The 13,269-nt window shown below is 39.6% G+C and overlaps 1 protein-coding gene across 2 annotated transcripts in view; it reads right to left on the reverse strand.

Annotated features, from left to right (window-relative positions):
• aox6 (aldehyde oxidase 6) overlaps positions 1-13,269 on the reverse strand; it is an 88,091-nt gene that overhangs the window by 14,652 nt on the left and 60,170 nt on the right. Inside the window, exons 1-7 of one of the 2 annotated variants that reach the window (XM_056256627.1) lie at positions 9,590-9,749; positions 9,281-9,338; positions 8,677-8,773; positions 6,532-6,640; positions 5,318-5,444; positions 5,177-5,238; positions 4,677-4,754 (exon numbers count right to left, since the gene is read on the reverse strand). In XM_056256627.1, the coding sequence (XP_056112602.1) occupies positions 4,677-4,754; positions 5,177-5,238; positions 5,318-5,444; positions 6,532-6,640; positions 8,677-8,773; positions 9,281-9,338; positions 9,590-9,640 (582 nt within the window). In that variant the 5' untranslated portion in view covers positions 9,641-9,749. Of the gene's footprint in view, positions 1-4,676; positions 4,755-5,176; positions 5,239-5,317; positions 5,445-6,531; positions 6,641-8,676; positions 8,774-9,280; positions 9,339-9,589; positions 9,750-13,269 lie in introns of those variants that run through there. The other variant, XM_056256628.1, reaches the window with a different exon arrangement.

Below are 13,269 nucleotides of genomic sequence, written 5' to 3' on the forward strand. Positions count from 1 at the left end.
TGGAAGTAGCCATCAGAGGATGGGTACATGGTGGCCATAAAGGGATGGACATGGTCAGAAACAATGCTCAGGTAGGCCGTGGCATTTAAACGATGCCCAATTGGCACTAAGGGGCCTAAAGTGTGCCAGGAAAACATCCCCCACACCATTACACCACCACCACCAGCCTGCACAGTGGTAACAAGGCATGATGGTTCCATGTTCTCATTCTGTTTACGCCAAATTCTGACTCTAACATCTGAATGTCTCAACAGAAATCGAGACTCATCAGACCAGGCAACATTTTTCCAGTCTTCAACTGTTCAATTTTGGTGAGCTCTTGCAAATTGTAGCCTCTTTTTCCTATTTGTAGTGGAGATGAGTGGTACCCGGTGGAGTCTTCTGCTGTTGTAGCCCATCCGCCTCAAGGTTGTGCGTGTTGTGGCTTCACAAATGCTTTGCTGCATACCTCGGTTGTAACGAGTGGTTATTTCAGTCACTGTTGCCCTTCTATCAGCTCGAACCAGTCTGGCCATTCTCCTCTGACCTCTGGCATCAACAAGGCATTTCCGCCCACAGAACTGCCGCTCACTGGATGTTTTTTCTTTTTCGGACCATTCTCTGTAAACCCTAGAGATGGTTGTGCGTGAAAATCCCAGTAGATTAGCAGTTTCTGAAATACTCAGACCAGCCCTTCTGGCACCAACAATCATGCCACGTTCAAAGTCACTCAAATCAACTTTCTTCCCCATACTGATGCTCGGTTTGAACTACAGGAGATTGTCTTGACCATGTCTACATGCCTAAATGCACTGAGTTGCCGCCATGTGATTGGCTGCTTAGAAATTAAGTGTTAACGAGCAGTTGGACAGGTGTACCTAATAAAGTGGCCGGTGAGTGTATATAACGCACGCTGTATTAAAGTAAACTCGCACAATGGGTTCAAGGAAAGTTATTTACAAATGTGTTCGATGCAGCTCGGTATACGCAACAACTGAGGGTATCAGAAGACATGTTTGTCGTAAGTTTTATGGTAAAAATATAGGATATCAACATAATGATGTACAGTAGTTGTTTATATTTTTAGCTTCATTGCAAGTGTATGACATTTGGTATAGAAATAAACAATGGTAATTAAGTGTTTTTCCTAAAAATGAGAAAGAAAATACAGGGTATTAAAACAGTATGAACTACAAATAAAGTCATTATGTGAGGCTATATAGATGTGTTTTAGTCTGAATTAGGTAAGATGTGTGCTTCCATTTCAGTTTCCACAAATCCCTTCACTCGACTGGGATGCTCTCTTGTGTTCTGGGCGGCAAGTGCAGTAACTGTAACATCGGGCATATTTTGTAGTATTAAACACATATTTATACCGACTTCATCAGGCTCCGAAAATTCTTCACAAAGAACACAAAGAATGGCCTTTCTCAGCTGCCATAGTTGCAACTCTTGCGTCATCAGAACAGTGCGTTCAACGCATCACCGTTTCTGTTTAAAAAACGTTGTGCAACGTTTTGTCGGCGCTGAACGCAGCCCTGTTATGATTGGTCTACTCTGCTCTGATTGGTCAGATGGCCCAGTCCGTTGTGATTGGTCTACTCTGATTGGTCAGATGGATCAGTCTGTTGTGATTGGTCTACTCTGCTCTGATTGGTCAGATGGCTCAATCTGTTGTGATTGGTCTACTCTGCTCTGATTGGTCAGATGACCCAGTCTGTTGTGATTGGTCTACTCTGCTCTGATTGGTCAGATGGCCCAGTTTGTTGTGATTGGTCTACTCTGCTCTGATTGGTCAGATGACCCAGTCTGTTGTGATTGGTCTACTCTGCTCTGATTGGTCAGGTGGCCCAGTCTGTTGTGATTGGTCTACTCTGCTCTGATTGGTCAGGTGGCCCAGTCTGTTGTGATTGGTCTACCGGTTACAGTGCGTGTCGGAAACTACATTGCCGTATCTGAATTTCAGCTCCAGAGCTCCCTCAGCACTGGATACACAGTAATATGAACAATAACGATGGTGTCGGTTTTACCTTATTAACCCTTTAATCCCAAATTTTTCCCAGACAAAAAAATATCCAAATCATGTGTCATTAGTATCCCTTTGAAACAATCAATCATAATTTTTTTTAATTTTCTTGGAAAAGTGTGTGAAAAAGTGAGTTTTATGATCGGTCACAATTGTGACCGGTGGGATAATGTGTTGTATCAACCATTGGACAGAATGAATATAGGTCTATAGGACCTGTGCAGTGTGTTTGTGTGTGCATGTGCATGTGTGTGTGCGTGTGCGTGTGTGTGTGTGTGTGTGTGTGTGCGCGTGTGTGTGCATGTGTATGTGTGTATGTGTGTGGGGTTTGTGGTGTGCATGTGGGGTTTGTGGTGTGCGTGCGTGCGTGTGGGGTGTGTGGTGTGTGTGTGTGGGGGGGGTGTCTGGTGTGTGTGTGTGGTGTGGGGTGTGTGTGGTGTGGGGTTTGTGGTGTGTGTGGGATGTGTGGTGTGTGTGTGGGGGGTGTGGTGTGTGTGGGGGGTGTGGTTTGTGTGTGGGGTCTGTGGTGTGGTGTGCGTGGGGTTTGTGGTGTGCGTGCGTGTGGGGTGTGCGGTGTGTGTGTGTGTGGGGTGTCTGGTTTGTGTGTGAGGGGTGTGCGTGTGTGTGGGGTGTGTGGTGTGTGTGTGGGGTGTGTGGTGTGTGTGTGTGGGGTGTGTGGGGTGCGTGGGGTGTCTGGTGTCCGTGGGGTCTGTGGTGTGTCGTGTGCGGTGTGTGTGTGTGGGGTGTCTGGTGTGTGTGTGTGTGGGGTCTGTGGTGTGTGGTGTGCGTGTGTGTGGGGTCTGTGGTGTGTGGTGTGCATGCGTGTGGGGTGTGCGGTGTGTGTGTGTGGGGTCTGTGGTGTGTGGTGTGCGTGTGTGTGGGGTCTGTGGTGTGTGGTGTGCATGCGTGTGGGGTGTGCGGTGTGTGTGTGGGGGGGGTGTGCGTGTGTGTGGGATGTGTGGTGTGTGTGTGGGGGGTGTGGTGTGTGTGTGAGGTGTGTGGTTTGTGTGTGGGGTCTGTGGTGTGGTGTGCGTGGGGTTTGTGGTGTGTGTGCGTGTGGGGTGTGCGGTGTGTGTGTGTGGGGTGTCTGGTTTGTGTGTGTGGGGGGTGTGCGTGTGTGTGTGGGGTGTGTGGTGTGTGTGTGGGGTGTGTGGTGCGTGGGGTGTCTGGTGTCCGTGGGGTCTGTGGTGTGTGGTGTGCGTGCGTGTGCGGTGTGTGTGTGTGGGGTGTCTGGTGTGTGTGTGTGTGTGTGTGGGGTGTCTGGTGTGTGTGTGTGGGGGGTGTGCGTGTGTGTGGGATGTGTGGTGTGTGTGTGGGGGGTGTGGTGTGTGTGTGGGGTGTGTGGTTTGTGTGTGGGGTCTGTGGTGTGGTGTGCGTGGGGTTTGTGGTGTGCGTGCGTGTGGGGTGTGCGGTGTGTGTGTGTGTGTGTGTGTGGGGTGTCTGCTTTGTGTGTGTGGGGGGTGTGCGTGTGTGTGTGGGGTGTTTGTGCTGTGTGTGTGGGGTGTGTGGTGTGTGTGTGGGGTGTGTGGTGCGTGGGGTGTCTGGTGTCCGTGGGGTCTGTGGTGTGCGGTGTGCGTGCGTGTGCGTGTGCGGTGTGTGTGTGTGGGGTGTCTGGTGTGTGTGTGTGTGTGTGGGGTGTGCGTGTGTGTGGGGTGTGTGGTGTGTGGTGTGTGTGTGGGGTGTGTGGTGCGCGTGTGTGTGGGGTGCGTGTGTGTGGGGTGCGTGTGTGTGGGGTGCGTGTGTGTGGGGTGCGTGTGTGTGGGGTGCGTGTGGGGTGCGTGTGGGGTGCGTGTGGGTTGTGTGGTGTGTGTGTGTGTGTGTGTGTGTGTGTGTGTGTGTGTGTGTGTGTGTGTGTGTGTGTGTGTGTGTGTGTAAAATTAGGTAGAAAGTTAGGTAGCAGCAGAAAGTAAGGTAGAACAGTTAGCCTATGTGTATTAGCATGTAGATACAATGGGTTATCCCACCGGTCACTATTGTTGCTGGTGACATGTTTGTAGGTTCTATGACCACATTAAACAAAGTTGAGTAATTGCAAATGCATATATCAATACTAGACACCTTAAACATGATGTGTACCAAAAATCTAAGTCCTATCTTTATGTTAACATGCTTTACTGATCTTTTCTTTGGGAGCTTTCTTGCTGCCATCCTCTTCTCTTGGCACAAACAGGAAATAAAACAGCTCTGGTCATGTGACAATTTACAGTAAACATGTGACACTGCACATATTTCATTGAGACCCTTTATTATTTCAATATCTGTTGGAAATGCACTGATAGATCATTCAGTAACATTTTTATAGCCTTAGAAATGAAACATTTTTTTACGGTCACTATTGTGACCGGTGGGATTAAATGGGTTAATTTGAGCTCTAGTCCTCATCCTTGGAATTGCATACAAAGTAGATTTTCTTTCACAGTGCTGAAAATACATGTCGGTAACACAAACCAAACTCTTCAAGGCCTCGGGTACAGTGTTTGAGGGTGGAGCAAAGTAGATGTTGCTCGCTGGCAGCCAATGAAGACCATAGGCTGAAATTATGCATATTTTGTGTGTGTGTGTTTGTTTTTGCTGCAACTAAAAAGTTAAAGTGCCGCAGTACAATAAAATAGGACAAAAGTGAGTGCAATAAATGTACTAATTTAACTCTGGTCAAGATGAAGATACTCACATTCTCTATGGGCTCCACGGATCCATTTCCATTGGCCAAACTGCATGCAGTGCCATTCAACTGACAACAGTTTTCACTCTACAAAAATAACAGAAAGAGTTTCATGTTATTTTATGCTATGCATAATGCAACACACAAATGTCAGTTAAACCTCAAGTGAAAACAAAAAAAACAAAAAACAGAAAAGCGTTTAAATGACTGTCACATTGTAAAAGTCACATTTTAATTGATGAAGAACATGCAGTTACCAGATTGTGTATCACTAAATGTCAACCATAGACTAAGATGTTTAAAAAAAGAAATAAAAAGAAAAAAAATTGCATCAAAATATGTGGAGTCATAATGGGTCGCTTTCAGATGAATCAAGAATATTAGACATGGATGGCCAGCTCAGAACAAATCCATAAAGGATCTGGAATGTCAAGTAACATGAGTGCCACATGATTCAGCAGCTGAAACGAATCAAATAAAGGATGAATCTGGCCGCCGGCGCTGTTCACCTCACAGAAGGTTCTGTAGCCATCAACGATTGGGCGGTACCCTGTGCACCTGCATAAATTACCTGCAATAGGAACATTCATGATTGGTCAAAGTGTTCTTAAGGTTTTTGTAGATTTAAAATCATGTTTGTGTCACTGTACCAGCCAGACCCTCCGTTACATCTTCCAAAGTTGGCTGTGGGTTGTTTCTCAGTAATGCATACATGGACATCACCATCCCAGGAGTACAGAACCCACACTGAGACCCATGAGCCTTTGCTATACGCTCCTGATGAACAGAACACACATACTGTCAATGATGTGCTAAAGTGTCCATGTTGACTATATACCCTGTATATAAATATTACATGAATTAATTTGTATTAATTGAAGTAATACATATTTGTCTACATATTAAAAATGGTAAATATGATCAAAGATGGTTGTAAAAAATAAATCTGCATTGTTAATCCTTTTGAAATGTTATTTTAAAAATCTAACCTTTCATGTGTTTTGGAGAAAAACATTTATTTCATAATGTGATTTTCCCCCCACTTTAAATTATTTTACTTCAATAAAAGGTTCGATTTTTCGTAGGTATGTTACAAGAATTAAGACTAGAATTACTGACGACTTGTTTCGGCAGTTGAGAATCGGCTTTTGTGAGACAATAACTCTTTTATCTGCACTTTGATTCTTAAAACACATATTTATATGTGTGTGTGTGTGTGTGTGTGTGTGTGTGTGTGTGTGTGTGTGTGTGTGTGTGTGTGTGTGTGTGTGTGTGTTTTACTGCAACTAAAAAGACAAAGTGCAGCAGTACAATAAAATAGGACAAAAGTGAGTGCAATAAGTTTTCTAAATTAACCCTGGTCAAGTTGATACTCACATTCTCTATGGGCTCTACGGATTATATATATATATATATATATATTATATATATATATATATATATATATATATATATTACTTATTTACCTTAATTTATATTTATTACTCTTTATTATACTAGTTTAATTATAATCAATTAAGAGCAAAAAAATATATATTTTTTTTTAAATCATTAAATGCAATATAAATAGCATTTTAATGTTTTTAATTTATTTTTTATTAATAGATGAGGAAAAAATAGGCGTCATGCCACTGACCCAAATACAAACTAGGAGGAAAATCAAGTTATGATCAGATGATATATCAACTATCTGCAATTTAATCTCATAATCAGGACTGAGTGTAATCTATATTCAAAAATGATATTTGAACTGGCAGTAATCTAATACATTACCCTGGATTATAATCTGTCTGCATAATAATTTCCTGATCTGGATCTCATAATCTGGATTGAGCAAGTATAGATTATAATGTGAATCCGATACCTGGACCGGGTGTAGTTTGGTTTTGGTGCTTCCGATGCCTTCGACGGTCATCACTGCCGCTCCATGAAGTTGGCACACAGGAAGCAGGCAAGCATTCACCGACGAATGACTGGCCAGTGAAAAAAAAAATTGCTTCTTACATGCATTCGGAAGTGATTTATTATGATATCTGAGTAACAAAAACTAATATATATCTAAAAGCATACAAATACTAGCAGCAGGGCTATCTTCCTTGAGAAATCTGACTAAAAACACAGCCTAGAATTTGAGTTTGAATCTTGATTTACAAGTGTGAAAAGTGGGATAAAAAGATATGGAAGTAAAATAATGGCAAATGTTTTTGAAACAAAAAAGCTTGTTGAATTGCACTACTTGAAAAAAATATGCATTACATTAACCCTGCTTGCATTTTGCATTGTATTTTTAGGGCTTGCATTTTTATGGGCTGAAATTCAACTTGTGTATTTAAGCTGTGAATTTTTCAATTCAAAACATTTCACACGTTTTCATTTTTAAAAATTCAATAATCCATATTCACCTTTCAGATTTCACTTCCAAAATATTCATTCTGTTTAAAAATACAACCTATAATATTCGACAGGCAATTTTCGGTCCATTTTATTTCGCTTTACAAATTCGCTTCCTCAAATTCAGTGGTTCAAAGTAGACAAAAAAATGCAACATTTGACATCCGGGAACGGCAGGAATATCAGTGGATTGCCGATTGATAATCTCCATAGCTGTTAGTCGACCTCACCAGCAGGGAGTGCAAGCGGCTGTTGACGAAGAAAACTATAGAGCAACGGGTGAGAGACTCATTCATTCATAAAAACGGATTTACAGAAATGGAGCAAGCGGTAAGTATTTGTGATGATGATGATCAGGACCAGTATAGCTATTGAAAAGCTGATAAAGACACAAAAGCTGTGTTTACATTTAAAGGGATAGTTCACTTTGAAATTAATTTTTGGTATGTTTTAGCTTACCTCAAGGGCATCCAAGATGTAGGTGTCTTTGTTTCCACAGTAGTTTCAATTTTGATATTTTTAGGTCAAACTATTCTTGTCTGTCAGTCATATAATGCAGGTCTATGGCCACCAGCTCAAAGAGCATGCACAGAGAAGTCCAAATTAAACATGATTTAATGACTCGTAAATGTAAGTACACATTGATGGCCTAAGGCACGAAACGAGCTGTTTGTGTGAGAAAACTAACAGTATTTCTATCGTTTTAGCTCTTATAACCACAGCAACGTCCAAGTGATCTGAGGGCGCGGGCGCTTCGGTCTGCGCAAGCGCCGGAAGTGATCTCTCGCGCGTGTACGTCACTCATTGTTTACACAGAGATTTCGGAAGTGTTACCTTTCACTGTAAAGATCTAAACATATTTAGATAGGAAGTCGCAATGGAAGACGATTTTGATATATCAACAGACAGCGTTGAATTTTTTTCGCAACTGCGCGAGAGATCACTTCCGACGCTTTCCGGCGCTTGCGCAGACCGAAGCGCCCGCGCCCTCAGATCACTTGGACGTGGCTGTGGTTATAAGAGGTAAAAACGATAGAAATACTGTTCGTTTTCTCACACAAACCGCTCGTTTCGTGTCTTAGGCCATCAATGTGTACTTTACATTTACGAGTCATTAAATCATGTTTAATTTGGACTTCTCTGTGCATGCTCTTTGAGGTGGTGACCATAGACCTGCATTATATGACTGACAGACAAGAACGGTTTGACCTAAAAATATCAAAATTGAAACTACTGCGGAAACAAAGACACCTACATCTTGGATGCCCTTGAGGTAAGCTAAAACATTCCAAAAATTAATTTCAAAGTGAACTATCCCTTTAAGTCTTTACAGTTAGTTTTGCACATGTAAGCAGCTTTCTCTACTGTAAAATGGATTATAATGTTATTCCCCAATTCTGATGTACAGATAAAACGTTTAATCTGAGGTAGTAGACATATATTTCTCTCGGTTGTTTAGTTTTCTTAACTTTATATTGCGACGCTGTGCTGCAGAACTGTGGATTCCCTCAATGTGTCATTATTTTACTTCCATAATATGAGTAGTATCATGGGTCAGACCCATTAATAAAACAGTGTGATGAAAAGAAAAAAAGTAGAGAGAGAGTGAATGAAATACTTGATGCTCTTGGTCTGAGGGTCGTATCTGGACACCATGACGGTACAGGCTCCACATCCTCCTCCACCACAGCTGTACTTACTGCCCGTTAACCGCACTGAACACACACACACACACACACACACACACAGTGTAAAACTAATACAGTTAAAATAAGTCAATAATATTCAGAATTGCCGATTAATCTCCTCTAAAAATTATCCACGGTATCACTTCAAAATTAACATCAACAAACCTTATTATGTTACATAAATATGACTTATAATATAAATAATGATAGATAGATAGATAGATAGATAGATAGATAGATAGATAGATAGATAGATAGATAGATAGATAGATAGATAGATAGATAGATAGATAGATAGATAGATAGATAGATAGATAGATAGACAGACATGTCAGGAACGTTTATGTTATAATAAATAATATTAACATTAATACTAATAACAATGTTTTAGTTTTTATATACTTCCAATTCAAAATTCAAAATTTTAGTGCTTCAACTTAAACTCAAAAGGCAACAATTCTAGTTTTCGTTTAGTTTAAGTTTTTCAATAATAACAATAATAATATGCGCATTTATTAAAACGTGTAAACATACATTTCTGCCTCAGATAAGACAGCAACATAGTCTCGGGGTCTGGGTTCTTCTCCATTATCTGTCAACAAGAAGCAAACATATGCAGAGCATTCAATTCATGCAGATTACTATTATTTTAAATATCTTTAAACAGATTCTAATCACAGTCTCTGTTCAAATTAGATTCAATAGTATTATTACAAGGATTGAATTTGACAACAGGTTCACAACCAAACAAGTCTTTACAGTTTGACAGCCTTATTTACAATTTAACATGACCAGAAATTCTGGGTAAACAAAAAATTACGTTGGTTATGCATAAGCAATCACCTTTTTCCCGTTGACATAGAAAATCAAGCCATCGTTCCTTTGTTCAGCCATTTCCTCAAAGATTATGCACAAATCAAACAAACTGCAGCAGATCTGCGGACTGTGTCTCCAACAGGGTGAATGCAAGAGTCGCTCGAGTTTTCTGCAAACTGCAGTGTAGAAACAGAAAAGTACTAGAGGTTAGCAAAGGCGGAGCTTATCTGATGGAAGTTATTAAGTTATCCTTTCTGTTATTAAATACGATGAGTTTAAATAATAATTATCATGTTTAAACTCTTATTTGTGTATTATTGTAATTCAATGATATTAAGGTGTCCCAGTCTACTTGTACGCCACTGTTACTTTTCTCAGCGCTGACTGGTTGAACCAATAACCGCAGTTTGTGATTACTGAATAAGTGTTTTAACAAGAATTTTATGGAGACTGCTTACATTACTGGTTTTGTTTACATATCAGGTAACAATTTGTAAAGTTAGTGGATTAAAACGATGACGTTTTAGTACAAAAATAAATACAATAAGAAAAAACCCGTTTGCGAACTCAAAACGCTTCGTTATAACCTACGCACTTTTCAGAGTTTTTACTTTCTCTGTCCCTGAATTTCTGTTTTATTTTGGTTTTGCCTTATTTGAACTGGTTTTAAAAGTGTACGACAGACAAATTGCAGTAGTTGGCAGTTTTTTCATTTTATTTGTGTATATTTACCACCAGATGGCGCCAGAGGCATACATGTAGGTATTTCATCTGAACACGAGATGGCGCCAGACGCCAATGCGTAATTAACATATCTGACCACAAAGTGTCGATAGAAACAAAAAATAAAAGCACTAAATAAGAAAAAAAAAAAAGTATCACCTCCAGAATCATCCATACATTAAACAAAAGAGACTGATACAATGTTTTCAATGTGGATTTTTTTTAGTTCATCAGAAATGTTCCTGATTTGTGCAAAAACACAATAGTTACACATATTCACAGCAGTTTCCCCTCAGGACTATAGACAGAAATGTATTTTCACTGCTAATAAGTTTCTAAGAGCTGAAAAACATGTCAATAAATTGTGTCTTGTGTTGCTGAAATAGAAAAAAACACACAGAGAAACCCTGCTGCGACCCCCTGTGAAGTGTGATCAGGGAACCCCTACAGAGATTATAGCAAGTTAAAACCCAACAGTCAGAAATCTCTCCCCACAGGCGTTTTAGGATTAGCTAACACGCTAACGCACATACAAAACATGCACATATGCACTTACGAGCAAGAGACCACACTGAGAAAAACATCAATAAACTTAACCACTTAACACACAAAGGTGTTGAATGCAAAATTGCAGTAGTCAGACACATGCAGTTTGCAGTTTAAACACTAGAGGACGCTCATGAGTGAAGGTCCACACCATATAGACTGTAAAAAAGGTCCACAGTCACACCCATAGGCTATATCGCCAACTGTCCATAAATCTCACAAAAAAACAGCTGTTCTGTTTGGCCTTTGTGTTTCCTCATATTTATACTCTTGTGAAACAAGAAGTCATGGTTGGACGATTTCATTTTCCTAGTCACCCTGATGTACTAAAAAAAAAAAAGTAAAAATGAATGGGAAGATATACTCACCCTCAAATTGTTCCAAACCTGTATGAATTTCTTTCTTCATTTGAAGATAAAGGAGGATGTTTTGAAGAATACGAGTAACCAAACAGTTGATGGATCCCATTGACTTCCATAGTAAAATACTGTTTGGTTACCAACATTTCTCTTTAAAATATCTTCTTTTGTGTTCAGCAGAAGAAAGAAATTCATACAGGTTTGCAACAACTTGAGATATCATTAATTCAAGATTTTAAAGTAGTAATTTGAGAATGTATTCTGATTCAAGGGGAATCAGAATGCCAAATCCTGACTGGGCGAGAGGGGGAGCTGGGGATGGAGGAGGGTATAGCTCCTCTGAAACGCCATGCTGCTGATAATACTGAAGGAGCTTATATATGTATACCGTGATAAGCGTCATATAGGTAGACGTGGATCAGCTGAGAGAAGGCTGATGCGAGCTTGACTAACGTGACCTGCCAGAACTGACACTACACTTGATTTTTGGGTGTACTTTCACTTTAAGTGATATTTTACACATTTGAATGAATGAGTGAGTGTGTCGTATCAGTCCAAATCGGTTAATGAGTAGGTCTGTATTAAGGCATTGACTTCAGCTGGTGAATTTTGAAGGACAGTGGCAAAGGTTAAGCTAGACGCAAGGTTAAACATTGCGAATCATGGTAATGGAATGTTTACTTTCACTCGACCAAGAGTCTTCGATTTCTAGCCATTCATGGCAAATGGCTCTCACTTCAGGAACTTTAACTAGCTCAGACCTTTAGCAGCTTCACAACGCCACCTCGCTTATATAGGTCTCTGAATCAGTGCCCCAAGTAGCAACAGTTTTAACTTAATTATATTTTCAACAAGGTCTGTTTTAATGACACATTACACAGTCAATTCAGTGTACAGAGTTAAGCAAGCAGAAAACAACTAAGCTAACAATGTACATTTTCGGAAATCATAAATAAAAATGTCATAAAGTGCTATTTCAGTACAAACATCTGATAAGCATCTTTAAAAGAACAGATAGCTAAACACCACAAAAACATCTGCTGAAAGTCTTTTTAACATTCATCAGCAAACATTTTAGAAACAGTAATGAGTAGCCAACTACAAGTTTCAAGTAGCTTACTCACCTCTGCTGGTTATGCATGTTAAATGCAATGAGGTTCATAATACTTGAAATAAGCTAAGGTTGATTTTGAATCTGCCATCTTTGCTCATGGCAGTATAAATCATTTTGAACCAATCACCGGAGCTGTAAAAGCCATGTGACTGATCCATATAGAATTATATAGATCAGTGGACTGATCATTCTGATGCCTCTGGAAATAATGACACCAGTGAACGACTGATGGAATCAGGCACTGGTAAAACATCTACTTTAATACATCAAAATATTTGTGATTCATATATTGCATGCAAAAAAAAATATTTTTGTCAGAATACATGCCTCATTTTGAATGTCTGACTGTGGAGAAAGATGCTAATCATGCTAAAGCTAACCAGCAAAACATTGGCCTACTGGGCCTCTTGTATGTCATCTATACATCCTTTTGCATGTAAGTTGTCCTATTAAACTGAATGCTTAAACATAGTTTTACAAACTATTTACACAGATTTTACACAGACACAAATTGTGTTTATGTTTTTTGAATGTGGCCTGAATATTGCAAAAATACATTTCTTAATCATTTTTTTTGTCGTTTTATGTTTTATGTTTATCGTCCATTATTATAAGGTAAAAATATTTTTATAAGAGAAATTCACTTAAAAAGCTAAATTGTTTAAGAAAAAAATATAGAAAATATTTCAATTTAAACAACCTGCTATCAGATTGTTTTTAAGTTTACACTTAAATTAAAAACTTTATATATACATACAACTGAAATGTAGTTTTATTCTCATATGCATTTTGCCTGTCAAGCAATAAAACTTGTTTTCCAGCAAAAAAAAATAAAAAAAATAATTGAATGTAAAAAAGACAAAACTGAACATTTAAGAATTGTATTTGTGTTGAGCCATATTTTAATCTACAGACACTTTGGAGAGGATATATAGATAGGTTTACATTTCTCTTCAGAGTTCAAA

This window comes from Rhinichthys klamathensis, unplaced genomic scaffold (genome assembly GCF_029890125.1).
Source record: "Rhinichthys klamathensis goyatoka isolate OS25496 unplaced genomic scaffold, OSU_Roscu_1.1 h1tg000127l_1, whole genome shotgun sequence".
In the NCBI taxonomy this organism is placed as follows: domain Eukaryota; kingdom Metazoa; phylum Chordata; class Actinopteri; order Cypriniformes; family Leuciscidae; genus Rhinichthys; species Rhinichthys klamathensis.